This window comes from Chanodichthys erythropterus, chromosome 16, assembly GCF_024489055.1.
Source record: "Chanodichthys erythropterus isolate Z2021 chromosome 16, ASM2448905v1, whole genome shotgun sequence".
NCBI lineage: Eukaryota > Metazoa > Chordata > Actinopteri > Cypriniformes > Xenocyprididae > Chanodichthys > Chanodichthys erythropterus.
Window position 1 is genome coordinate 22464861 of NC_090236.1, and position 27911 is coordinate 22492771.

Sequence of the window (27911 nt, forward strand, 5' to 3'; positions counted from 1 at the left end):
ACATCAATAACAATTATAATTGATAAATAAAACATGTAAAATACTGAAGCAAAGCCAGTTATTGTTATCAGCTTTTTAAAACAATATTTCTAAATGTCTTTTGGAGCAGCTTTTAATATTGAAACTGAATACAACATCAAGACTCTTAAGGTCAGCAGATTGGGCAGACAGATGGACTCGTCGGAACACAATCCTTCTCCCCCTTATCCTTAGTGTTTTGGAAGAAAACTATTTTAATTTCCTTTTCATAAATTGAATCTGGGACTTCCCGGTAAGTGCTCTGAGAGTTTTATAACCCTTGGAGGACACAATAAAGCACCCAATGAAATCCCTCATCAGATCATGACAAAGTTATCTTCCTACTCTGTGAAAACATTTGAGTTAAACAGATCAGTTTTTCCGCAACCGAGATATTTTACAGCTGACCTTTTTCAAAGCCTTGTTGTTATCCATGCTGGTTCATCGTGAGATGACAGGGATTGAAGAACACAGGCCAAGGTATAAACAATAAATATAAACATCCATAAGACACATGTGTAGACATAGTAATAAATAAATAACTTAAATGAAAAAATAAATATGATATCTGCTAGGTGTACAGTAAATGTTAAGGGATGCATGGCATCCATTTGGTAACAAAAAGTTAAACAATGACAAATGCATTGTGGTCATCATCTGCGTTGATAAAAGAGAATGCTAATGAGCCTGCTAAAGCACAGTCTGGTAGACGTCGCACTACTCTAATTTCTTTTTGTTGATAACTAGAACAGGGAAAACCCTGTAAGGCCAAATAACTATGGTGCAATCAATGTCATTTTATTACTAAATCAATACATAAATGCTAAATATGTCAAGCAAGATGTATCAAGAAAAGACTTTTAGCCTGGTATATAGCTGAATGAATCCAACTATCTTTTCACATAGATCGACAATTTATTTGTTTACCTAATGTAACTTAATGATAATAATTTTATATCATATGTAATTTGTATCTTAATATTTGATGTACCACCATAAATAAAAAAAACAACAACTATTGCATTGTACAATCGGACTAGACAGTCCCTATTGGTTAAGCATCAAATATTCATTTGTATTTTTAAATTTTATTCATTTTATTCATGTTAATCTTTCATCAACTTTGTAAATAAAAACCTGGCCTCTTTGAACATGACCCCTTTAATACCTCTTACTTTATTTATAGTATTAAAAAGGATTAAAAATGTAAGAAAAAGAGTTCATATCTGTCCTGTAAAAATCCTGAGAAATGAAAATCCTACTGCAAATACAATCAACCTTCAGTGCTTCCAGCTGAAAGGGTAATACTAACTGGCCTGTGTGTTTTCTATGGGCTCAACTTTTAATAATACTCCACATATGTTTGTGCAATTACATTGTAATTACACAATTAATGTGCTGTTAATAATGAACGATCCAAACGTTGCTAATCTGGCTGAAATATTACATGCCAGATTGAAGGCCAGGAAAATGGGCACTGACATCCAGGATCAACAAATCAGTCTGACAAATGAAACAGGGTTTCGTGCTGTATCCAAGTCTGATGAAACTCCTAGTAAGCAAATGCTCGTCGAGTTATAACATGTAGTTTTTGTTTATTTAGCCATTCAGATGGACAGTCCAAAGTTGCAGTTCTTCCATCTGCAAACTCTTTCCAAGTCCAAAGAGTCTCTTGTTGTCTCCGACGTGGTAGAATCATATTCTAGCGCCACTCAAGCTTTTCTGTCGAGGTTTGGGCTGTCGAGCACAGGCTGTTGTTCTGAATCACTCACAGCCAAACCAAATTTCCTCACAGTGTTTCACCACGGCCAACCCGTCTGACCTCGTTCTGTAGCCATGGCCCAGGAGGCTTCCTGATTCCTCCTTTCCAGTCTTTGACCATTGCACAATTTCTTCAGGTCATGCTCCCCTTCCCCTCTTTCAGGTTGCCTCATCCCACGCACTCACAGTCCGCTGCGGAGAGGGACTTGATAGTTCTCCAGGTTGTTGTAGCATCCATGAAGGAGACCGGTTCATAGCCTGTGGGGCGGCAGCAAGGGTGTGCGCTAACCTTCCTGGCGGTGCGCTTGGGCAGACTACCATTGGCCAGCAGAGCGCGCAGAGCCAAGTCGTAGTTCCCACGAGACCTCTGGCAGGAGCCGACGCAAAACTTGAAGAGGACAATCTCGTCTGAGTCGAATCCCATGCCCAGGTCCCGAACGCGCATCTCACGTTTCTCCACGCGACAGTCCCGACTGCTATGCCGTCCCCTGCTGCTCTTCTCTTTCTTTTTCTTTTCCTCCTTCTCTTTTTTCTTCTTTTTCTTGCGTGCACCTTTGGTCTGTATGTCAGAGGTATCCGGTGAGCGGGGGGAGCGTTCCCATCGTGCTGGCTGCTGGTCGTCCTCGACGAGAACAGATGGCTCTGCAGGAGACGGAAATGGACAAAAAGAAAGAGACGTTTCTCACCCTTTTCAGGCTTGAATAATTCCTTATTGATTCATTCATTGTAGAAATCATTCCCAGACATCCGACTCACCATACAGGCCATGCCACGGGGAGTCACTGCCCTCCTCAAGCTCTTCCTCAATGTTTGGAAAAGCCTCTAAAGGTGGCTCCTCCACCCCAGCACCAGCAAATCCAACCGCAGCTTCGGATTCTGCTTGGAAGCGCGACCTGCCTCCTGCCACTAGGGGCAGTAGAGACATCACAACCCATACAAGCACCTGAGCAAACAAAGCAAAGGTGGATGCCACTTGAAAGGACAGTTTTCACAGTAATTAGAGCATCTCCAGGTTACTTGAATCAATGGATGTCCTAGCAAAGAATTCGGCCGTTTATACACACCTGCCAGCGTTTCCTGTGACATGGTGCGTTTGTGACTGATGGCATGGCTGGCATTGCTCTGATCCAACTCCTCGGCCTCCACCAAACTCCCACCTGCATGGAAAGAACAAGGAATGGCTTTATTATACAGCGACGTACAGTTGTACAAGTACATACCAAGGCAGGTAATGTAAACTCCAGAGCGCAACATGCGGGTGACACATACACATACATACAAACGTATAATCAAAGGTGTCCCATTCATCATGGTCATAATGCCTTTAGAAACATGCTCATTGTTGTTATAGAGAGAGACCAGTACAATCTTTGAGCACGACCGGTGCCGACTTGCCTGCGGACAAAGCTACAGTGTTAAAAAGAGCCGTTGTCCATCAAATAAACTGCCTTGAAGCAAACGCTGTCAAAAGCATTCTTGACGTGGTTAGATTGCATCGTGTAGAAGGAGCCTTGTGCATTCAGGGGGTCCTACAAGCCACAGAGATACAGAGAGGTTGATAAGAACTCTGAGCAATGCAGATGTTTATTGACTCATTGCAGTGTGTGACTGTGTAACCTGTGCTGGGGGCTTGATTTATATCAGGGTCAGGAACGGGGCACAGTGTCTCAGTTAACACCATTCAAACAGCAGGACTCAGTCAAACACGGCAACCCGAAAATGATTGATGAGGACAGACCAATTATTTGCTAGGGGAAAAGAGATGGCAGGCAGCACAACAGAGCATGCTGTGCTTATATTTTGGCATAGTTTTATAGCGTTCCAGTTGTGTGGAGATGACTGAGGCTGGATTCCTTTCTCTCGCTAACCTCTGAGAGATCTGCTTCAGGTGGAACTGAACTGATGGCACTCTTAAGCCCAATTTACAATAATTAACTCATGATAAAGCAGTTAGCTACAAGAGGATGTGCCTTAATTTAAGCATGGTTACAGGGTGTTGTTAGACACATGTTCATGTTAGTGGTGTGAAGTTGCTTATGAAGAGCCAATTAATAATAACTGCAAACTATTGTGTCATTTTAGCAAGATGTTATTCAAGGAAAAGTTCACTCAATAATTACGAATTTTTAGCCATGTAATTTTTTAATCTGAATGGCTTTTTTTATTGAAACAAAAGAAGTTTGTTGCAGAGTATAGGGATGTGCCGATAGATTCGGGGCGATATATTTATAAGCCAATATTTATCATATTTTAATTATTTCTATATACACAAATGTATATAAAAACGAACAAATTGCAGATATAAAATTCTACAATTCTGGCTAAATCAATTTAAAATAAAACACAAAAATGTAAAATCACTCATTTGAAATGCTACGAACCATCACAACATTATAATGTACAGTATGAAAAATGGATATTCATTTTGATATTTGACATATATTAAACTGTGATTGTTTTTAAAGATTTAAGTTGAGTGTTAGATGTCAGTAAACGTAATCCTTATGGGACATGAGCATGCACAATTAAATGTAGAATTTAAACTGATAAATTAAATAAATCTCTAATACTGGCAAATAACCAAAATGGTACCAATTATACTATTCATTCCTAAAGCATAATAATCAAGCTGCTCTTTTCCACAAGACAACTGTTCTTGCTCCCTATCCACTTTCATTTTTATCTCATTTGTTGTTCAATGGAAAAAAGGAGACAATACGGATGGGGAAATACATGAGGGTAAATAAATGATGAAATGATTTTTCATTTCTGGGTGAAACTATCTATCCCTTCATGCCTGCATTATGGAAATATTTAGAAAATGTGAGGCATACTCTAATTTCAAATCGCCTGGACACTCAATGTACCTGTTCTGTTCATTCTGGATGATTTACGATGATTCCCATAATGTTAAAGAAATGTCAGAGTAAAGTTTTAAGGGTCAGTGGATCTTTTCTCATTCAGTAGGAAGCCATTTAAGTCAAATCATCCAGACTCCTGATCTACTCACAAGCTCACCTTTAGACGCAAGTACTCTTGAATTATATACAGAATAAATCTTTACAGCCGCAAAAAATAAAAAGTAGTATCTCATGTGCTCCTCAGGAGCATTAAAGATGTCTAATGCTGTATCTTAAGATCTTCAGTCATCTTGGTTTATTGGCTGCTTAAGGCAAATGTAGAATTTATGTCTTCTAAATCCAGCCAAATAAATATGAACCCGGTTTCAACAGCTTCAGGACATATTTATGGCTTCTCTGGAGGCCGGCTTCAGCTGAGAAAGACCACATATGACCAGAGATGAATGTGGACATGCTGTCAAGAGGGTTTATGGCATAGATTCCTATTGAAATGTGACTTCTACCCTCCTTCTAACTCCTGCATGTGTTGCATTAAAATCGAAGTGTTGTTTATGCGCAAGGATTTATTGTATTCTGATGATTTTCTAATTATAATTGTATACATATCCGAATCTCCTTAAATATGTGGCACTTCATCTAAACTGCCATAATTGCTTTGATCATAAGTGACATAAAAGCACACGCCCTGAGCTGCATATGTGATTGTTTGTTTATAAATGGTTTTTGTGCGTGTGTATGAGTGTTATGGCTGTGACTCTGTGAGCGTACACATCTGTGTTCCTGACCACAACAATCATTCTTACAGTCTGGCTGGCTTCCCTCTTTCACTCTTCAGCTTCTATCCAGCTGTATGTGTAAACCTAATGCAGAAAAACCAGGCTGACTGTAACAAGCAAATCAATATCAGACACCTACAGAGAAACAAGACCAGCTCCACCACAAGAATTCGGAAATCTATGCATTGTAGACTATGGAGGTGCAATCTGGCTAATAGGTTGGCCTGCACTCGGGGTCGGTGCGGCTCATTTCGTGCTGTCAGTTTCTAAATAAGCCCCTTGGCCTCTCTTTCCCTGACGACCCCCCACCTCACTGCTTCCTGTAAGCTGAGCTGGCATGCTGGGGGCGCAGGCCAGAGGTTATGATAAGAGCACTACCTGCCCCTCAAACACACAGCGGGCCTTTACAGCCAGATAAGCAATGAAAATGGTTTACGGCACAACAAATTCACACTTATTATGCAAATTATTAGTTGCCGCCTCTCGATAAGGCAGGCATCACTATCACTACACACTAAATATCAGGGGTTTATTCTAAACTTCCAACACTAAGTATTCAGCTTCGGTGCATAACCTCTCCCACACAGTTAATGCTACAGATACGAATGATACTTCTAATCAAGCATATCAAAACTGTTCTAAGCACTTGGCAGGTGCGAAAATGGGTGAAAAATAAAAATCCATTGAATTTACACCGAAGCCATATTTGGGATTCAGAGGGTGCGTCTGAGCCTAGCTTCAGAGGTCGTGTTTCAGTATAGGTCAGTGTACACGAATTCAGACACTGGTAAGGACAGTAAGGATCCTGGCTCACTACACATTGGTACACTTATGACTCTATTTCTGGCAACATAACGTCTTCATTGTACATCATCATTACTGGTATTTATGAACGGAAGAACTTAACATTCTGACATTAGTTTTTAATGTTATTTAAAAGTACATTATGATAAGTACTTTGCTTGTTACATATACATGCAACATTTCAGCCATAAATAAATTATACATGTTAGTTAGATCATGTCCATAACATATCTAGCCATGTATGTTTATGCTCACATATAATTAAATAATGATTTGTATTTAAAAAAAAAAAAAAAAATTATTGCGTTATTATGTAGTGACTTATGTTTCGTGCTTAAGAACTTTTGTTAAGGGAAAGTAATGATCATCGATGCTCCCTGTTTTTCATGGTTCATTGTGGGACTTTTTAGAGAGCGAATGTTTCAGTGCTCTGGTAGGACTTTGCGATTGAGACAGCCCTTAAAATGGCTGGCTCCCTGATCGGTGCCCTTAATACTGTATGAGCTGATTGAGACACACCCTGAGACTTAGCGGTGGGCTCTTTTGACTTAGGCCAGTAAGCATCCACCTAGAAACTGCATAGTAATGCCCTTGCAACCACATTGAACACTCTATCATTGGCTATGTTTACATGCAGCCAAATAATCCATTAGTAATCAGATTCATGGCTCGATTGAAAAAGCCTTCAATCAGATAGTATAATTTAGGGTTCACATAAAGAGAATTTTCAGAAAATTGGATCAGATTCGTTCCGATTGATGAACATGAGTGCATGTAAACATACCTATTGTTAAAGAGATAGTTCACCCATAAATTAAAATTCTGCCATCATTTACTCACCCTCAGGTAGTTCTAAACCTGTATGAATTTCTATGTTCTGCTGAACAGAAAGGAAGATATTTGGAAGAATGTCAGTAACCAACCCCTCATTGACCACCATAGTAGGAAAAAGAATACTATAGTAGTCAATAGGGGGCGAGATCTATTTGGCTACTAACATTCTTCCAAATATATTCCTTTGTGTTCAGTAGAACAAAGAAATTCATACAAGTTTGAAACTGCTTGAGAGTGAGTAAATGATGACAAAATTTAAATTTTTGGGTTAACAACACCTTTTAAGTGAGGTTTGCATGAATAATAGAGATGAGGATCATTAATTATTCTGGTTCTGAGTCATCTTAATAATTCCAGTTTCTTAATGGTTCCATGAACGATTCTTTTAGAATTTATTAAAAAAATATATATATATATTTGGGGAAAAAACAACAACAAAAAATGCAAATTCAAATCCATTGCCAAATGATGAGAATTTCAATTACAAATACATTTAAATCACTTCTAGCAAAAAGTGTTTACATGACTTTTAAATGAAAGTTTTTTAGAGACAGGAAAAATGCAATCCAATTAACTACATAGTAATATTAAACAGTCAAAAAAAGTGGTTACATTTTTCATACATTTTTATAAAATACTAAAATATTCATTTTTAAAAACATATTGTCATGTGAATGACCAGTCAGGAACTTCACTGATTTAGGTCTCACAGAAAGCTGTGTTGGATTCACTTGGATTCACACATTTAACGACTAGCTAAAACATTCTAAGACTGTGCTCAACATACAGCGATTGTTTCCTGCGACTGAAGCAGATTTAAATACTTACACATGGAATTTGAACACCGACTGTAATCGCAGACTGAACGCAACTGGCTCTGACTGGACACGTTTGAGCGCGATCAGTCATAAGTATCAATTTACATTCATAATCGGCCTTACAATCGTTAAGTGTGTGCGCGGTGTGTAACCAAATAAAGAGTCAATAGTTTCAGAAGTGAGGAATCAGACTACACTTGTTCCACAGTAACAAGTGTAAAAAAAAATAAAAAGAACATTCTTTTGGTCACACTACAGCAGAGGTGTCAAACCCAGTTCCTGGAAGGCCACAGCCCTGCAGAGTTTAGCTTCAACCTTAATTAAACACACCTGATCCAGCTAATCAAGTCCTTTAATCTTATTTGAAAACTACAGGTGCGTTGAAGCAGAATCGCAACTCCAGGAGTTCCAATTCTGAGTTTGTCACCCCTGCACTACACTCTTCGTGCTCTAGATTCAGTAGCAGTGTTTCTGTATTTTTAAAAGACTTTTCTTTATCTTGTCTGAACAGATAATCACTTGTCAATATAATTAGCAGCTCTTAAGCAGGCAACCTGATTTGCCTAAAAGCAGCTTATTTACATCATTACAAATGAGACATAAGAACCCTCTAGATTTGGTTTCAAATTTGGTTAGGGAAACCCACATGTTCCTCGAAGGACATAAACTCAAGAAAGTGCGAAGTGGAAGTGGAAACCCACAATGACCCAAACTGTCCGAATCTTTCGACGCAGTGAGAAGCATCTCCCACAGTCTATCACACAGTGCACCTGGTTGTGTTTAAATGCCCTGAGCAGTGTCTTTGTTGGCCAGTCGCTCTGTGTCTCCTGCATCATGGCTGGTAACATGTGAGCTGAGGGTGCCTGAGGGACGGGACCATGCGGCTGCACTCTTGAGGAACTGCAGAGCAGTGCTGACGGCCTCCGTACTGGGACTCATTGATTAAAGGCATGCTTCAAAAGCACAACAACCTGCCCTTAGGCACATACATGCCACCGTTAAAGAATACGAGAGTATCACAGTGGCGTCATTGTGACTAACGTGGATGCAAACTACTCATTCGTGATGGCAGATGCAAATGAGGGGGCTGTCGTTTTAGAGCTGTTGCATGGGTGTTGACTTCTGTGATGTGTGATGGAAAAACTATATCATAAATATACATGATAAAGCAGATGATTTGGGAATTATGATGTTTAAAAGTGAAAGCTGACATGAAAATATTTTCCTGGAAGTTGAGCTGTAAACTGTCTAGACTGGACTCAACATGGGGCATAAGCAAGTCTCAAGAGAGACCCCTGGGTTATTTCACTGTCCCCCTTCCATCTCGGTCAGAACCATTAGAGGTGTTTGATGTGCCAGGTCTAGCTGTCATTAATGATGAGGAGCAGTGGTGTGGGATAGGCCACACTAAATCAGCCAGCCAATAAAAGACACCTGGTGAAAGCAGAGATGCAAAGTACACTTCACCAGCCCGGACTGCTTGATCATTGCCAGACATGCTTTTATCTGGGGGGTGTGAACTTCAGCCGTGAGGTCCGTGTAATATATCTATCCGTGTTCCCTCCGGCTCGCTAAACTCCATCGACTTCAATCTCCAATCCAGAATTGGCAGATGCAAAGAGCAGCAGCGTGCATGTCCTTTCAAGTTCATAGGTCTTTTCTTCGAACAGTACTTATTACATACACCCCGTATATAACGTATTGGACCTGTTACAACAGACTGCATTTTGGCTATTTGCAGATATCCGAGACACTGGTTTTATGACATTTTAATGTGCTTATGCTCCAGAACTCGAGTTCAATCGCAGCATGTCTGAGTGCGTGACATCCAAGCGTATAATTCAATAATCCTTCTCTGGCAAAAGGTAAGTTCTCATTACTGTCAGAGTCCAGCCACTGGAGAGGTGAAGAGAGAGCATACGCTGCCAAGAAAACCAGCATTACCTGTTTGAAACCATTTACTCTTTTGTTCCAAGATCCAAAAAAAAAAACACACATATACACTGATTATTGGATTGTGAACACATGTGGTTTTCAGACCACCATTCATGTCATTGAGTGAACATGATAGCAAAAACAACTTCCATTAATTGCTAAGATCCATCATTTAAGTTTCTGCTGCTTTCAGTTTCTCTCTTAGAAGAAACTTTTTTGTTGATTTACACTTTCTTGTGATGTCTACAGAAAGACTCTTATTCCAGTACAGCATACTCATATCCATAGATTGTAGTGTGTAATGGAAATACAAACCTGAACAGCAAATGCGCACAATACAGCAAACCTAACATCAGGGCCTCAAAATAAGAACATTCTCAAAAATACAGGATCATTATTGGTATCAATGGTTCCATGAAGAACCTTTAACATCCATGGAGGCTTTCCATTGCACAAAAGCTTCATTATAGTGGAAGAAGGTTATTTTGAGTTTTAAAAAATTCACTGAAAAGTTCAAGGGTGTTTTCACACTTGAGTCCTCTTTAAAAGAATCAAACTGAAACCCCTTTAAGTGGACCAAGAGGTGAACCAAGTGAAAAAGGACGAAGTTCACTTTCACCAAATTACCAAACTACATTGGAATTCACGAATGGAAAAATCAAGTGAGCCCAGGGTGGTTTGTGTTCAGATTGCGTGTTTTTAGCGAACCATACCATAAGATGAAATCGAACCGTACCCAGACCACCTCCCAAGATGGTCTCGGTTCGGTTCGGTTCGTTTTTTTAAGGGGTCTGAGCTCTTTTGGAGTGTTCACATATTGGCCAAAAATCACGCAAACCGCGCTCAGACGCCTGAAAAGGACAAAGTGTAAAAACACCCATAGGAACCAAAAATGGTTCTTCTATGTTATCGCTGTGAAACCCCCTTTTGAAACCTTTATTTTTAAGAGTTTATTCAATTAGAAGGTCAGATACTGTTTATAGCATCTCTTGTAATCAGTTTCATCTGAAAAGACCTTTTAATGAGTTTAATTTGTCAACACAATAATGATGCAGTCAAATCAACATCAGTGATGTGCGCACGTCCTGGGTCGTTCCCTTTTGACTTCTTACGGCACTAAATTCCTGAATTCACGGTACATCAGCAATGAAATCAGCAGTGTTCGAGTTAGAGGCTGTGAGCCTTGACAAAAGAGGCAGGTTGGTTGGCAGGCTTTATTTTTGCTACGCAAATGCAGTGGCCACTGTTTGCATTCCACACCACGCGGCTGCATCACGAGCCTGTCGGACGGAGCACGAGAGCGCGTCCCTTCCCCACCAGATCCTCAACTGAGGCACAGGCGTGGACCACACAAACAGCTCGCCCAAGCACCTAGAAGCGTGCATGAATGCACATGTATATCACAATACAAATGGCTCAGATTAGGCTCATTATTTTATCATTATTATTATTATCATTATTTAATTCCATTTTGATGTTTTTCTCATCTCATGTAAAAACAGTTTGAAAAGCTTTTTGTTAAGGATCTACTACATTAATGCCTCCCAACATGTTCAGATGTCTATTACTAAAAACGGTCTCATGCATCTTACCCACTCATGCATTTCAAACCCGCAAAATAGTTTCGTTCTTGACTCTAAAATGATTTCATTAGTTCTGCACAATATAGCATTAAAATATTGGTTATCGCCTCGCTTCATAACATTAAGGTTGAACCACTGCAGTCACGTTAACTATTTTAACCATGTCTTTATTACTTCTCTGGACCTTCAATGTGGTAATTTCGTTGCTTTTTATGGGAGACAAAAAAAACCCCTCAGATTTCTTAAAAAAATATCTTAATTTGCATTTCAAAGATGGTTTGATGGTTTGGAACGACATGAGGGTGAGTAATTAATGACCAAAATTTCATTTTTGGATGAACTAACCCCCTAAGGGAAGCATCAACAATGTAATTATAGATGTACAGTATATAGAAATTACAGATAGTAATTACATGCAGGTATTTTTTAACTATACGTACAACATAAAACATGTTAGTACACAATAAGTATATTGTGTCAATTGCATTAAATGGTACTAAATTGTAATTAAAGACACTTAATATAAAGTGGGCCCCAGAATTTTAATATTGGCCATTTATCATCAGCCATGACATCAAAACAACTATCAGTTTTTGGTATTGGCCAACATTTTTAATATCAGTGCATCCACGCTTTAAAGCTTATTTTGCTTAATCTAAAGAACAAAACAAATGGGGTTTTCAGATGAGAATGAGAATGTATTCAATAGTCAACCCTGCTACATTTAAAAGACAAGAAAAGAGGACCAATTTTGGGGTGATGATCAGTGATAAATATTTGTTGGTCTTCTTCATTAAAGATCAGTAACAGTAATTACCCCCATTATTAAAAAACAATGTCTTTCTACTTGACGTTCAGCAGTAAAATCTGTAAAGTCCTTCCTCATTATTGATGAGCAATATATTTCCGCATTCACTCATCTACTTCACACCCCTTATAAAAAAAAAAAAAGTTACGTTAGTCACGTTTCTCTAGATCTAAAGAAAATCAGCTATCATTCAACTAGCAAAACATTGTTAATGGGCTGATTTTATACAAAGGACCAGTATAAAGCGGGTCACCATTGGGATTTGCATCTTCTCTGAGAAGATGATCTGAGCTGACAGCCAGCAGTGGTCATAAATTTGAGCTGTAAGATTATTAGAGTACAAACTTTATAGTTCCAGATTCATAAACTCTATGTCAAGCAGTTCAGATGCAGTAGCTAATGTCGTTTCCTGTCTGAAACCCATCCTGAACAACAGCTTTACCTTCTCTTCATTAAAGTGTCATTCCTTTTGCTTTGATAACCAAATACAGCCAGATTAAATACATTTAAAAGGGATCGACAGAGCGAGAACACTTGGATGAACAAGTCCTTAAATGGGAATAAATTAGGGAAGAGAGGGTAATGGTGAAGATAGTATTTCACTCCCGAGGCTTAGCCTGAGCAGTCACAGCGACCTCTAAAGAGAGAAAGAGAAAGAGAGGGATAGACTAAGCAACTAAATACTCTATAAAAGGAAGCCAGAACAGTTACCCTTGAGATAAGAGTTGGTGGCTTAAAAGAGAGAAGCTGAATTCACGTATCATATACAAACCAGATAGCCTTCAGCTATTCTACGCACTCAGTCGACTTTCTAAACCATCGACCTGCATGGGTAAAAGACCACCTCAACCCTACTCTAGCAGCCTTTTGCTTTCTAAATGAATCCACAGGAAATTATTTCAACCGGGGCAGCGCTCGGGCACAGAGGCCAGCACATCCTCATAGGCCTTTATACTGTAGCTCACGTCTCATTTGTTCAAATTAAGCTCAGGGAGGGGGAAAAACCAGCTATTAGTGTGTCTGGATGAACTAACGACATCCAAAGCGTTTCCATGTCGCCCAGTTGAGCCCCAGACAGGCTTCAAGTAATGACCTGGCCCGCTCTTTCAAAGGCACCGACGCCACCATGATTAATGCATCTGACCTGGCAATTTCAGAAGAATACAGCTTATTGTATTAAAGACTGCTTCCAGCCACAAACATGGGTGTACAATAAGTCCACTTAACATTCTTCGCTATCAAAAGTTTGGTAAGAGATGTTCAGATAAAGAGAAAAAGGTAATATCCCTCATCAGTGTCATGAATGAAGTCTTGAGCGTACATGCATTTCATCTGGCAAAAACACCAACAATTAAGCGAAAACCAAGGGTCAGACCTGGTAAAACATTTGTGTGCATTTATAAATTTGGTTTTATTGTATGAGCAATAGTCTGAATGACTGAGTCTGAGGGTCGAGATATAAACAATCACAATATCTGATTTTCTTTGTGCCACAATCAAGGCAAATGAACGAGCTCTGTCGAAAAAAAAAACAATTTGCTTGTATAAAAAGACTGGGTTGTAAAATCTGCAGAGTATGAGGAATGCAACAATGGTGCTATGTATCAAAATGAATAGCTTTTGCTAATGATTTTGGTAACCACAAGAGGGAGAATGTTCAATCCATTTTACAAGGGGAAAACTGTGTGGATGATCCTGAATGTAAGGTAAGCATAATCATTTGCCAAAATAAAATTCCCTCATGTCTTTCCAAACCTGTATGAATTTCTTTCTTCTGTGGAACACAATATATGTATAGTTTTGCACCCAAAGTACTTTCCTTTCGCAGGAGAAAGAAAGTTTGAAATGACCTGAGGGTGTGAGTAAATGATGACAGAATTTTCAGTTTTTGGTGAACCTCCCTTTAAGATTACATGTGCTTCAGTTGAGGTTTCAAACATTTCAGTAAACCACAAAAAATTTAAGTGACAAGTTAGTCAGGATGAATATTTTCACATGCCGATCTACAACACTTGCAAAATGAAATCATCTTCACCTGAGGAGGTAACTATAGACACAGTAGTGCACTTGAGATCACAACACTGACAAAACATCAGTAAATAAGTCATTATTTATCACATTTTAAATATACCACAAAATAAAGAGTATGTTTAAAAAGTCTTTAGATGGTTGACATTTAGCTAACTATTCTAGGGGTCCCAAAATGACAATGTGGCTCGCTTGAGATGAACCCCTAAACATTTCCTGACATTCCTTTTCAAAATCACACTAGTTGGCACCATGATGAATTTTCAAGAAACTGACACAGAGGCCCATTCAGATGGAACACAGACAGTTGCACTGACCCTTAGAGAGAACAGACTCAGGTCAGCTAAGGCCAAGGGATGTGGACCCTGCGGTGGAGTTGCAGGACACTGTGAGATATCTCAACATTCTCCTCAAAAGCAGTCATATAATCTCTTATTCACACACATTTCTGTCAGATTCTGAACACATCTCATTTATTGTGCATGCCAGTTATCATCTTGATAGCAGATAGGTTCTGCTGCGCTAGAGGCCAGTAGCTTTGTCCTGTGCATGAATGTGTCATCATTTAAACCGTCCCTACATGCTGCTGAGGTTCGGGAATGTGCTCAAGAAAACACAAAGCAGGAGGTGCCACATCTACGCCGGGGGTTTGAGAGATCATTAAATGACATGAAGAAGTAAAACCCTCAGAGGTGAGAGCCAGGTCAACTAACACATGAGTGACCAAAGAATTGGAGGAAAAAAAACTCATCCGTGATATTACATTAAAGTTGCTCTTTTGGCTCTCCTTGTCAGTGGTTCTCATTCGTGGAAGGACCTCAGCACTGCAAATTTTGGATGTATCCTTTTTTGAAAACACCTGATAGTATCATCAGCTTATTAGCTGAACTGAATTGGGTGTGTCAGGTAAGTGAGACATCCAATATGTTCAGTGTTGGGGTCCTCAAGGACCCCAAATAAAAACCATTGCTTTACATTGAGCCCAAGTAATATACAAAGCATGTAAGCTATGCAAAAACACACATGGACATGTCATTGAGGTAGGTGCGGCGGTAGTCCAGGGCTGATCTGAAAGCAAAGAATCCAGAATGACAGCCCTGAAAATGGAAATCAGTGCACAAAAAATGTAATCCAATCCTTCAGTGGAATCTGAAATTTGAAATAATTTGAATAAATTGAGATTAGCTCACATGCTTTTCTGAAATGTATGTTAATCATAAAATGTATTAACGATAGTTAATACTAAGTAGGCTATCTAAAGCCAATCAAACAGCAACAAGAAAACAATGTTTTTTTTTTTCTTTTTAAAAAGTTTAAAAAGTGTGTTTGATGTTAACAGTTTTCTATTCAATCCAAATAGCTCTCTCTCTCTTTTATTAGAGGATAAAATAATAATTAACATTTTTTTTTTTTTTTTAATTTAAACATTTTACCACAAGAAAAAAATCCCCTTTGGATCAACTTAAACAGCTTTAAAATTTAAAAAACGACTTTCACTTTAATCAGAACGATTTAATGTCATCTTTCACTATTTACGCTACAATAGTGCTGATGAAAACATTCCATTCGCCTCTAATAAAACAACTTTTGACAGTCTCCCTCAATCCAATTGCAGCTCAATATCTACTGCTAACCTCTCTAAATAAAAAAGCCATAAACCAAACTATGTTTGTTTTCAAGAATATGTTCAGCAGGCTGTGAGAACAGAATGACAGGTAGCTTACAATGCCTCTCAGACCACACCTGATGACACCCGACTAGTAAAAGTTTCAATTACACACCAGCCGTCTAATGTTTATTACCCGAGGGGACATATTACAGAGGTCTGAATCAGATCCAAAGCCGACAGTCTATAACTCTATCAATTCAAAGGCAGCCGATATGTCATGAAGTTGAAGTTGTGCGCGTTACCGTGCGTATGGAGTGCTTGAGCGCGCCAAATCCTTACTGCCTCGCGCTTCTCGCAGGCAGCTTGAGCGTGTCTTCGCGGGTAAAATCCACACGCGCCCCTTTAGAGCAACTGACTTTCTCACGGGTATGTCCTCTTCTAAAAGCGAGAGAACAAACTCTTCAAAGGCGAGGAAGACGGAAAGGCGCCTCCCTCCGTGACCAAGCCTCTCTCTCTTCTTCTTGTGAGCACCTCGACAGATGATCCTGAGAGGAATGAAAATCAAAGCTAATGACCATGACCGGCTTAGCAGCTACAGTAAAAATAATAATGATAATTATTTAAATAATAGGCTATTAGTAGCCTAACAATAACAGCTAATATTTTGTCGTAATTTCTACTATATTTTAAGTAGCCTAGTTAAAGCAGGACAGGTATTGGTTTCGTTAAGCCATATTTCTATCGAGTCATATAATTTTCCTATTCGTTTTAAAACATAACTTTCCCTTTTCTCACATAGCCTAAAGAAAAAGTTGATAGTTTTAATAGGAAATATAGCCTACCCTCCAAAATCTAAACTCCAACTTGTCGTTTTAGTTTGAAACATGATAACGTCAGTGGCTCATTTAAGAATTATAATAATGGTGATAAAAGCCACTTCAAACGCTGCTGTGATTTGAATCAGTCGAGTCTGTGAAAGTGAATGTGAAAGAACATCCTTTCTTAACCTCCTCAGCCTCGAAACTTTATAAATAAAAATGATTATTTATGAAAAGAAAATATAAATGTTAATAACTCTGTTTTCTATAGACTGGACATTTAGAAATGAAATCCAGCACGTCACATTTAGCCTACTTTGTCTGCATGCTTCTTTTAGCGTTAGGGTGATAACATAATACAAATTACGAATTAACAGTTGTAGACTATAATTTTAGCAATGTGTAATTTATCTAATTATTTCCTGGAGCGGTTTACACATTGTTATTGTTAGAATTGAAGCTAGAAATGTGTGTAATATGGACATATTGTTCTGTAAAATGCTACCTACTTCAAATGTCCAATAGCCTACCGGGCATCATAATTCACTTATTTCCCCCCACATTTCATAACAGAAATGTTTCAACGTGCAAAAGAAGACAAATGTTTTCGGTGTGATCATTAGCCTAAAAATTAACACGATTTTCACCCGGTGCGTCAAGTGAGGATCGCTTCTCTTGCGTATGGTTACAATTTATCTTAATATCTTTTTTTCATATTATGTTTAGCCATTCATACTATGTTGAATGAGACACAGAACATTATCATAAACTAATCAATTGACCCCCCCATAAAAAACAAAACACGTGTCCACATTGCGTGTGATTAGATAAAACATAAGAATTCGCAACCCGTATTACGCGCAAGTAGGCTATTTAAGTAATATAAAGAGCACAAGTTGAATTAATGATGCACAAACGTATGCAAAATAAATGAATTAAAAAAAGACATAGGTACCAAGTAATTAGAGGGACACCCAGAAAGGAAAATCATTTAGGCTACTCACCCTTATGTTTTTGTTAGCCTACTTTCTTTCTTCTTTGCACTGTGGATCACAAAAGGAGATGAATGACAGCCCCAGTCACCATTCACCTTCACAGTATGAAAAAAAAAAGCAACATAAGTGAATGGTGACTGAGACTGTCAGTCTCTCACATAACGCCATCGAGGGCGAGTAAATGATGACAGAATGCTCATTTCTGGGTCAGGGGCAGTACTAGACTACACATTTTCATTCCGTCACTTTAGATCAGCCAGTTTAGGTCACTGAGTTCCTGCATAAACTCTAATTTTTAATGTTAAATTTAAATGTCAGATATCAAGTATCATGATTTTCATCATGTTTCATGCAGTCAAACTCAAAGCATGCTTATTTAAACAAAAACATGCTTCAGAACATACACTGCTGATTTTGACAGTTGATATATCTGCATATAGATGGCAGAGATGAAAAGCTCTCTGGGAAACCTGCCCTCTCCTCTCCGAATGTCTTCAGTGGAGTTCCCTCCGCCCACAGACATGCATGCGCTAACTTTGGCACTCCTTCCACTACAAACACCATGCTCAAAGCACAAAGACTGGCCAAACAGGGCCTTGCTCGCTTTAGGCTTTCACAAAACATTAAAACAAATTCTGGGAGGTTCTCTTGAGCTCTATTTATAGACCAAACCAACAATACACAAAACTGAGTGAGGAATGGAGGAGTGTGAATCACCACTGGTCCTACAGATGATCCATAGCAGTGTAAAGTTCAAGTTCAAAAAGATTGATTGGGAAATCTCTCATTGCAACTAGGGTTTCCCCTCAGGTAACCCTGCTTGATTCACAATAGATGGCAATTTGATTTAAACAGATAACATTGCTGAGTATGTAGCCATCATGATTTTCCGAAGTTCCTTTTCATGAGCACCACAGCATGTCCCACACAGGGTTTCACCAGGTGCACTCTAGGTATTTTCCAAACTAGAACATTCAGTTTTTCTAATGTCCTGAGGCAGTGCTCAGCTGCTGTTTCATTTGTGCTCTTTATTTATAGTTCAAAGATTTATTACTTACAATGTTTTTAAGAGTTGATTACTGGCTATTAAACAGCTGGAGGACACCACATCTCATATCTCGATGAAAGAAAGCATAAAATACACGCACAGAAGCCTTCAGCCTGTCAAAATGAACAATTGGGCATGAAAATGAACTTACTAAAGTAATATAGCTAAAAATTCATAATAAGAGCCCTGAGTGCACACCTTCTTTGACATAATATGTGACTGTCTGTTTGAGTGATGAATGTGAACGTGCGCTATTGTGTAGGGTTGAAGAACACGTCCTGTGTGTACTCACGGCTAAGCCCATGAGCACATGAACAACAGATACAGGCACCCAGTAAACAAACTGCTCAAATACCATCAAGGGTGACTGAGCTATGACAAACACAACTCACACTTGTCATGCATCCCCTCCCAACAGCATCCATGCTCTCAGCGTATAAGCCTTGCAGTCTGCTTACCGTCACAGCTTCAGTTTTTAGGTCCAGGTTCAGCATTGTCAAAACACCATACTGGAAGGTTGTCCTACTGAACATCCTCAAAATCACTTGAAACTATCATATATAATCTCAGACACCATATGTCTCATGTGAAAGCCTGTATCAGAGTAAAAAAAAAAGAAAAAGAAAAAGTTTGTTATAAAAGTTACACTTTGTCACAATCGCTCGATTTAGTCACATTAGCAAGATAAACATTGGTCAACCAGTCAGATTCCAGCATTCAACAGCCCTTCAGTGTAATAGTTAATAAGTCATAATAGCAAGATTTAAAGTAAAAAGTCAAAGTTGTATGTATAGTTGTAATAGTATTTAAATATCATACAATTAGTTAAAGTCTCATCACAATATAGTTTTTTTGTGATTTAAAATGTGATTAAGATTTAAAAAACACATTATTAGTTAAATAGTTGCAATTTGTTAGTCACAAATGCAAGATGTAGTTATATTATTATAACTACATCTTGCATCAAATGTGAGATGTCACATTTGTAGTTATAAAGTCGCAATTTGTAAGATTTGAAGTCACATTATTAGTTAAAATAGTTGCAATTTGTTAGTCTCAAAATGCAAGATGTAATCATTATTAGTTGAAAAAGTCACAATTACAAGATTTAAAGTCGCATTATTAGTTTTAAAGTCACAATCGCAACATTTAAAGTCACATTGTTAAAGTCTCAAAAGCGAGATGTAGTGTCACATTAGTAGTTATAAAGTCGCAATTGCAGGATTTGAAGTCACATTATTAGTTAAATAGTTGCAATTTGTTAGTCACAAATGCAAGATGTAATTACAGTATATTATTAGTTGAAAAAGTTACAATTACAAGATTTTAAAATCACATTATTAGTCTCAAATGTGAGATGTAGTCACATTAGTAGTTATAAAGTCGCAATATGCAAGATTTTAAAATCACATTATTAGTCTCAAATTAACTAATATTTTACATTATTAATTAAAATTGTTGCAATTTGTTAGTCACAAATGCAAGATGTAGTTACATTATTAGTTGAAAAAGCCACAATTACAAACTTTAAAATCACATTATTAGTCTCAAATGTGAGATGTAGTCACATTAGTAGTTATAAAGTTGCAATTTGTAAGATTTGAAGTCACATTATTAGTTAAAATAGTTGCAATTTGTTAGTCTCAAATGCGAGATGTAGTCACTATTAGTTGAAAAAGTTGCAATTACAAGATTACAGTCGCATTATTAGTTATAAAGTTACAATCGCAACATTTAAAGTCACATTGTTAAAGTCTCAAAAGCGAGATGTAGTGTCACATTATTAGTTATAAAGTCGCCATTGCAAGATTTCACTGTCACATTATTAGTTAAAATAGTTGCAATTTGTTAGTCACAAATGCAAGATATTATTAGTTGAAAAAGTCACAATTACAAGACTTTAAAATCACATTATTGGTCTCATGTGAGATGTAGTCACATTAGTAGTTATAAAGTCGCAATTTGTAAGATTTGAAGTCACATTATTAGTTAAAATAGTTGCAATTCGTTAGTCTCAAAATGCAAGATGTAGTCATTATTAGTTGAAAAAGTCACAATTACAAGATTTAAAGTCGCATTATTAGTTACAATCGCAACATTTAAAGTCACATTGTTAAAGTCTCAAAAGCGAGATGTAGTGTCACATTAGTAGTTATAAAGTCGCAATTGCAAGATTTCACTGTCACATTATTAGTTAAAATAGTGCAATTTGTTAGTCACAAATGCAAGATATTATTAGTTGAAAAAGTCACAATTACAAGACTTTAAAATCACATTATTAGTCTCATGTGAGATGTAGTCATATTAGTAGTTATAAAGTCGCAATTTGTAAGATTTAAAGTCACATTATTAGTTAAAATAGTTGCAATTTGTTAGTCTCAAATGCGAGATGTAGTCATTATTAGTTGAAAAAGTCACAATTACAAGATTTAAAGTCGCATTATTAGTTATAAAGTCACAATTGTGACATTTAAAGTCATATTGTTAGTTAAAGTCTCAAATGTGAAATGTAGTCTCACATTAGTTATAAAGTTACATTTATGAGATTTAAAGTCACAGAGTATTTATAGACTCAAATCAGAGATTTAAAGACATGGTTGCAAGATATAAAGCCATGTTAGTTATAAAGTCTCAACTGAGATCGTCTCGGTTACGTATGTAACCCTCGTTCCCTGAAGGAGGGAACGGAGACGTACGTCAGTAGTGACCGACGAATTGGGATATCGCTTAGAGAGCCCTATCATCTTCGTGTAAACTAAAACAAGCCAATGGAATTGGCGTGCGATATTTGCATAATGCGCACCGCCCCCGTCAGGTGTATATAAATAGGAAGCAGATGCAATCGCACTCTGTTTTTCGCTGAGGAGACAACTGGTGTCCGCGCTACAGCGAGGGTACAGAAACTGTGGCGACGGGACGTACGTCTCCGTTCCCTCCTTCAGGGAACGAGGGTTACATACGTAACCGAGACGTTCCCTTTCAGTCGGTCACGTTCGACGTACGTCAGTAGTGACCGACGAATTGGGATCCCAACTAAAGCGCCACAGTTACGAAACCCCTTCCAGTGCCCAGCGCAAGTTCAGCCGCCCATAGCACCGGCTGGCGGTGAAGGGGGCGAGCTTACACCGAGAGAGTCTACTGCTGTCTACCACTACCCACTAAGTAAACTAGACACACTGGGAAAGCAAACCCGAAGGGACGCTGCGGAGACCACTACCTACCCAATGGGGGAGGAGTTTACGTGGGAATACACATATGGACTGGCCCGGGGGGCAGTACGCATATGGAGTCCCTGGGATGGCTCCACCTGGTTAGGGGGAGACTCATCTGACAGGTGACAGCAGAGCTGGCTCTGCTAAGGGAAAGACACGGACTCGGCCCGTAGGGAGTTTTAAACCGTGGAAAATACACATATGGGACCGCTCACGTAGAGGGGTCACGACATATGGGCCCCAGCCAACAGACAGCGTCAGCGACGGATGTAGGCCTGGCATCAGACACTCCGCAATGTCCGAGCCGAAGGGGGAGGCGGAGGAACTCGACAGGGTTCGCCAAGCGGGGAACACGACTGGAGAGAAAGTATGCACGTATCCGGCCAGTGGCGGGAATGGCATTGCAAGCCGACACTTAGAGTGGGTACAACACGTCTACCGACTAGTGGATGCGAGTACACGTGAGGATACCGGCTCTACACGTAGGCTATAAAACCTAGCGAACGTGTTAGGTGTCGCCCAGCCCGCAGCTCTACAGATATCTGTCAGCGAGGCGCCATGAGCCAGCGCCCAGGAAGAGGCCACCCCTCTGGTGGAGTGGGTTCTTAACCCGAGCGGGCAAGGCACGCCCTGGGATTCGTACGCCAAGGCGATGGCATCCACTATCCAGTGGGCCATCCTCTGCTTGGAGACAGCCTTTCCCTTCTGCTGGCCTCCGTAACAGATGAAGAGCTGATCTGAGGTCCTGAAGCTTCGCGTTCTGTCCACGTAAACGCGCAGAGCGCGGACGGGACAGAGCAAAGCTAGGGCTGGGTCTGCCTCCTCCGAGAGCAGCGCTTGCAGGTTCACTACCTGATCTCTGAAGGGAGTGGTAGGAACCTTGGGCACGTATCCAGGCCGGGGTCTCAGGATGACGTGAGAATCACCGGGCCCGAATTCTAGGCACGTTTCGTCGACCGAAAAAGCATGCATATCAGATCGTGTTTCCCCAGGGACTTACCCACAACTGCATGGTGATGTGCGGCAATAGCGGCAACATGCACCTAGAGGGTGGAGGGAGACAGCCTTCGCTCCAACCCATCTTGCAGAAAGGAAAGCACGGATCCGACCGAACATGATCGGGGGTCCTCTCGCGAGAGGCGCACCATTCGACGAACAGGTTCCACTTCAACGGATAGAGATTCCTAGTGGAAGGAGCTCTAGCGGAAGTGAAGGTGTCTACAACCGCTTGCGGGAGATCACTCAGAACCTCCGCATCCCGTCCAGGGACCACACGTGGAGGTTCCACAGATCGGGACGCGGGTGCCACAGGGTGCCCCGTCTCTGAGTCAGGAGGTCCTTCCTCAGAGGAATCGGCCAGGGAGGGGCTGTCGCGAGGAGGATGAGGTCTGAGAACCAGGTCCGAGTGGGCCAGTATGGAGCCACTAACAGAACCTGCTCCCCGTCCTCCCTGACCTTGCACAGGAGTTGTGCGAGAAGGCTCACTGGGGGAAACGCATATTTGCGCAGACCCGGGGGACAGCTGTGTGCCAGGGCATCCGTGCCGAGCGTGCCGCCGGTCAGGGAATAAAACCACTGGCAGTGGGCAGTTTCTGGGGAGGCAAACAGGTCAACCTGAGCCTCGCCGAAATGCTGCCAAATCAGCTGAACCGCCTGGGGGTGGAGCCGCCACTCGCCCGCAAGTGGAGGCTGCCGTGACAGCTCGTCGGCTGCACGGTTGAGCACACCTGGGACATGAGTGGCCCGAAGGGACCTCAGATACTTCTGACTCCACAACAAGAGATGGCGGGCGAGTTGCGACATGCGACGGGAGCGTAGACCACCCTGACGGTTGATGTACGCAACGGCCGCAGTGCTGTCTGAGCGGACTAGAACGTGCTTGCCTGACAACAGCTTCTTGAAGCGGGCCAACGCAAGACGTACCGCTAGCAACTCGAGGCAATTGATATGCCAATGCAGCTGAGGCCCCGTCCAAAGACCTGCCACTGCATGCCCGTTGTACGTGGCCCCCCATCCCGTGGCAGAGGCATCTGTGGAGACCACAGCATGCCTGGACACTTGTTCGAGGGGTACTCCGGCCCGCAGGAACGAAGGGTCCGACCACCGGACAAGGGTGCGACGGCAGCTCGGTGTCACGGGGACACGGAGCGTGCCGCACTGCCACGCCCATCTCGGGACCCGGCCGCGGAGCCAGTGTTGAAGCGGTCTCATATGAAGCAATCCGAGCGGCGTGACCGCGGCTGCAGATGCCATATGCCCCAGGAGCCTCTGAAAATCTTTCAGTGGAGCCGCTGTCCTGCGCTTGAGCGAACTCAGGCAGTTCAACACCGACTGGACGCGCGCCTCGGTGAGACGCGCAGTCCGTGCAACCGAGTCTAGCTCGAGACCGAGATAAGAGATCCTCTGCCCGGGGGCGAGTTTGCTCTTATCCCAGTTGACCCGAAGACCCAACCGGCTGAGGTGAGCTAAAACCATGTCCCTGTGTTCGCACAACTGCTCTCGCGAGCTGGCCAGGATCAGCCAGTCGTCGAGATAGTTGAGAATACGAACGCCCTGTTCCTTGAGGGGAACAATGGCCGCCTCCGCAACCTTCGTAAAGACGCGGGGTGACAGGGCCAGCCCGAAGGGTAGGACTTTGTACTGATATGCCCGACCCTCGAACGCAAACCGGAGGAAGGGTCTGTGTCGAGGCAGAATCGAGACATGAAAGTACGCGTCCTTCAGGTCTATTGCTGCAAACCAATCCCGGGGACGGACGCATTCGAGAATGCGCTTCTGCGTGAGCATCTTGAACGGCATCTTGTGAAGGTACCGGTTCAGGACGCGCAGATCCAGGATTGGCCGTAGCCCACCGCCCTTTTTCGGTACAATGAAGTAGGGGCTGTAGAACCCCGACTTCATATCGGCTGGAGGGACCGGCTCGATTGCATCCTTCGCCAGCAGGACAGCAATCTCCGCCCGGAGAACAGGTGCACTGTCCAACGACACCTGAGTGAAGTGGACACCCCTGAAAACCGGGGGACGCCGGGCGAACTGAATCGCATAGCCGAGTCTGACAGTGCGAATGAGCCAGCGGGACGGGCTGGGAAGCGTGATCCACGCCTCCAGACTCCGAGCCAGCGGGACCAAAGGCACCACAGACGCACCGGGGGTGGGGCAGCAAGGCAGAGAAGGACCCGACTCGGACGGCATGGAAGCGGCCCGGAGTGAGGTCGGACTCTGCGAGGCAGCAGTGCGAATGGGAGACGGCGCACGGGACGCGGTCTGCGCCATCACACTGCCGCCTACTGGCGGAATGGGAGGGGGTTGCGAGTGGCGAGGCGGGGCCTGGCACACTGGCGAACGCGCCCTCCTGTGACCTGGAGTTTGAGGAAACTGCTCTTTTTGTGGCAAAGTGGGTACCGCTGGACTCCGGAGAGCCAGCGGCGGTAGATAGACAGCCGCCACAAAATCCCCCCGGCCCTCCTCCGGGGGTGGGAGAGCAGATGGAATACTCTCCCAAAGGGCAGGAACCTTCCGCTCCAGGTCGCCCGTCTCCGGGCCGAGTTTTCCCCGACCGCTTGCCACCTGGTTGGCAGAGACGGGCTGGGCACCACGTCTGCGACCGGCACCCTGCTGTTTGGCTGGTGTAGGCTGCTGCTTTGCCAACTTAGCAGGGGCGGAGGAAGACGCAGGCGGGCGCCCTCGGCGACGAGCGGGCTGAGGCTGAGCCACGGGCGGCTGGGTGGAGGCAGCAGCGGACCGCCGTGGCATGACATGTCTGATAGCCTCAACCTGCTTCTGTGCAGCGGAGAACTGTTGGGCACAGCTCTCCACCGCGTCGCCGAAAAGGCCGACCGGAGACACGGGGGAATCCAGGAACCGACGTTTGTCGGTCTCCCTCATGTCTGCCAAGGTCAGCCAGAGGTGGCGTTGCTGGGCTACCAGAGTAGACATCGCCTGGCCAACAGAAGGGCAAGGTCAGTGGCAGCGCGCAGCTCCCCAAGCAGCTGTTGGTCAGGACCTTCCTGGGGCATCTGCGACAGTGCTTTTGCCTGATAGACCAGCAAAAGGGCCATCGCGTGCAGGGCAGAGGCAGCCTGCCCACAGGCACTGTAAGCTTTCTCAGTCAGACCGGCTGAGAATTCACAGGCCTGGGACGGGAGACGCGGCTTACCGCGCCAGCCAGCGGCCGTTGGACACAACTGCGTCGCAACAGACCGCTCGACTGGCGGGATCCTCGCGTACCCCCTGGCTAGCCCGCCGTCCAGGGAGGTGAAGGCGGACAAGGGACCAGGCCCTGTACGAGCCCCGTGCGGAGCTTGCCAAGACCTGGTCACCTCATCGTGTACCTCCGGGAAGAAAGGCATTGGGGCGGGACGCTGGATTTGACCAGCGCAAGTACCAATCGTCCAACCGAGATGGGCCGGGACAGGGTGGAGGGTTCCACTCAAGCCCGACGCACAAGGCGGCCCGGGAGAGCACAGCCGTGAGCTCGGGATCCGACTCGGGCAACGCTACCGTCCCGGGCGGCAGCGCGTCCGAATCCTCCCCCGAGGACTCAGGCTCACCTTCCGATGCAGCGATCGACATCCGATCCGCCGCCGGCACACCAAAGGTAACGGCTGGACAGTCCGTAGAGGGCCCAGCGGAAACCAACGGTGGCACGATGGGTTGCGGTGCTGATGAGGCGGCAGGGGCCCGAGGAGCGTTTCCGCTCGGCGGGGAAGCCCTGACCGTAATCCTCAGGTCACCCTTCCCATACAGCGCCGTACCGTCATTCCGGTTCCCGGGGCCGGAAAAAACGGTCGTACGCGGCATAGGAGAGGGGACCCCCGCTTCCTGAGACTTCAGGAAGGAGAGTCTCGACCTCAGCATCGCGATAGTCATGTTCCCGCAATGGGAACATGAACCATCCACAAAAGCTGCTTCAGCGTGCAGAATGCCCAAACACGAGATGCAACGATTGTGCCCATCAGCAGGGACCAGGGAACGACCGCACCCATTAACGCACAGACGAAATGACATACTGTCAGGGTTCGTCTGTAAAGCTCTTTTAGAAGGGGAAGTCAACTCACTCGTGCTGAAGCACCCAGGGAGCGACGCGATGTGTCAGGTACACCACTCCCTGACACACCGAGGAACCGGCCCAAATCGCTACACACGCACACACTCTTTTGTGTTGCTGTGAAAACAGCAGTTTTCGAGCTTATAGCTCAGCTCCTCGGAGACTCGCGGCCTCGCTGAACGTGCCCTTTCACCAGCACTGAAAGCTCGCTGTAAATCCTCTTCTGAGGCAATGTTTTAGCATAAAACAAACGAAGAAAGGAGTCTTCTAAAACAGGACACCAGTGAATGGCTCCGAAGCGAAAGACAGAGTGCGATTGCATCTGCTTCCTATTTATATACACCTGACGGGGGCGGTGCGCATTATGCAAATATCGCACGCCAATTCCATTGGCTTGTTTTAGTTTACACGAAGATGATAGGGCTCTCTAAGCGATATCCCAATTCGTCGGTCACTACTGACGTACGTCGAACGTGACCGACTGAAAGGGAACTAAAGACATACTTGTCATGGATGATGATGATAAAGATTAGATGTAGGAGATCTTAAAATGCAGTGTGAATTTAATTTAAAACAAAAGAGTAAATTCCAACACAACAATAATCCAACACAAGAACAGAAAGGTTCTTCAGAGTGGAAAAAGCCAATATTTTAAATTCACAATCTTTTTTTTTTTTTTTTTAGAAATAGACAGTTTTACTTATTGCTTCAAGTAAAAATATTACAAAAACATGTAGATTGCTAAATGTACTAGTTTATTTGTACCAAGCGTGATTTGTATGTCTTACTGTCAGGATGGGCTGCTCCTCCAATGGTCTTCAATTGTTTAAGTACATTTGTGTTAATCCCTCAAAGCATTGTAAGAACATGCTGTACCCAATTGGAGGTTGTAAAAAAAGTAATGAGAAGAGTGAGGGTAAAAAAAACTGTTTGCAGCCACATCTAACAGAACAAGC

The 27911-nt window shown here is 42.5% G+C and overlaps 1 protein-coding gene across 1 annotated transcript; it reads right to left on the reverse strand.

The window, feature by feature from the left end:
• LOC137002730 (artemin) lies at positions 1-27800 on the reverse strand. Its single transcript, XM_067362570.1, has 5 exons — positions 27744-27800; positions 19155-19290; positions 2844-2936; positions 2536-2722; positions 1-2421 (listed from the first exon to the last, which is right to left on the reverse strand). The coding sequence occupies exons 2-5, from the start codon at positions 19227-19229 to the stop codon at positions 1949-1951; spliced, it is 828 nt and encodes a 275-aa protein (XP_067218671.1). The 5' UTR covers positions 19230-19290; positions 27744-27800; the 3' UTR covers positions 1-1948.
• Positions 27801-27911: the final 111 nt, after the last annotated feature.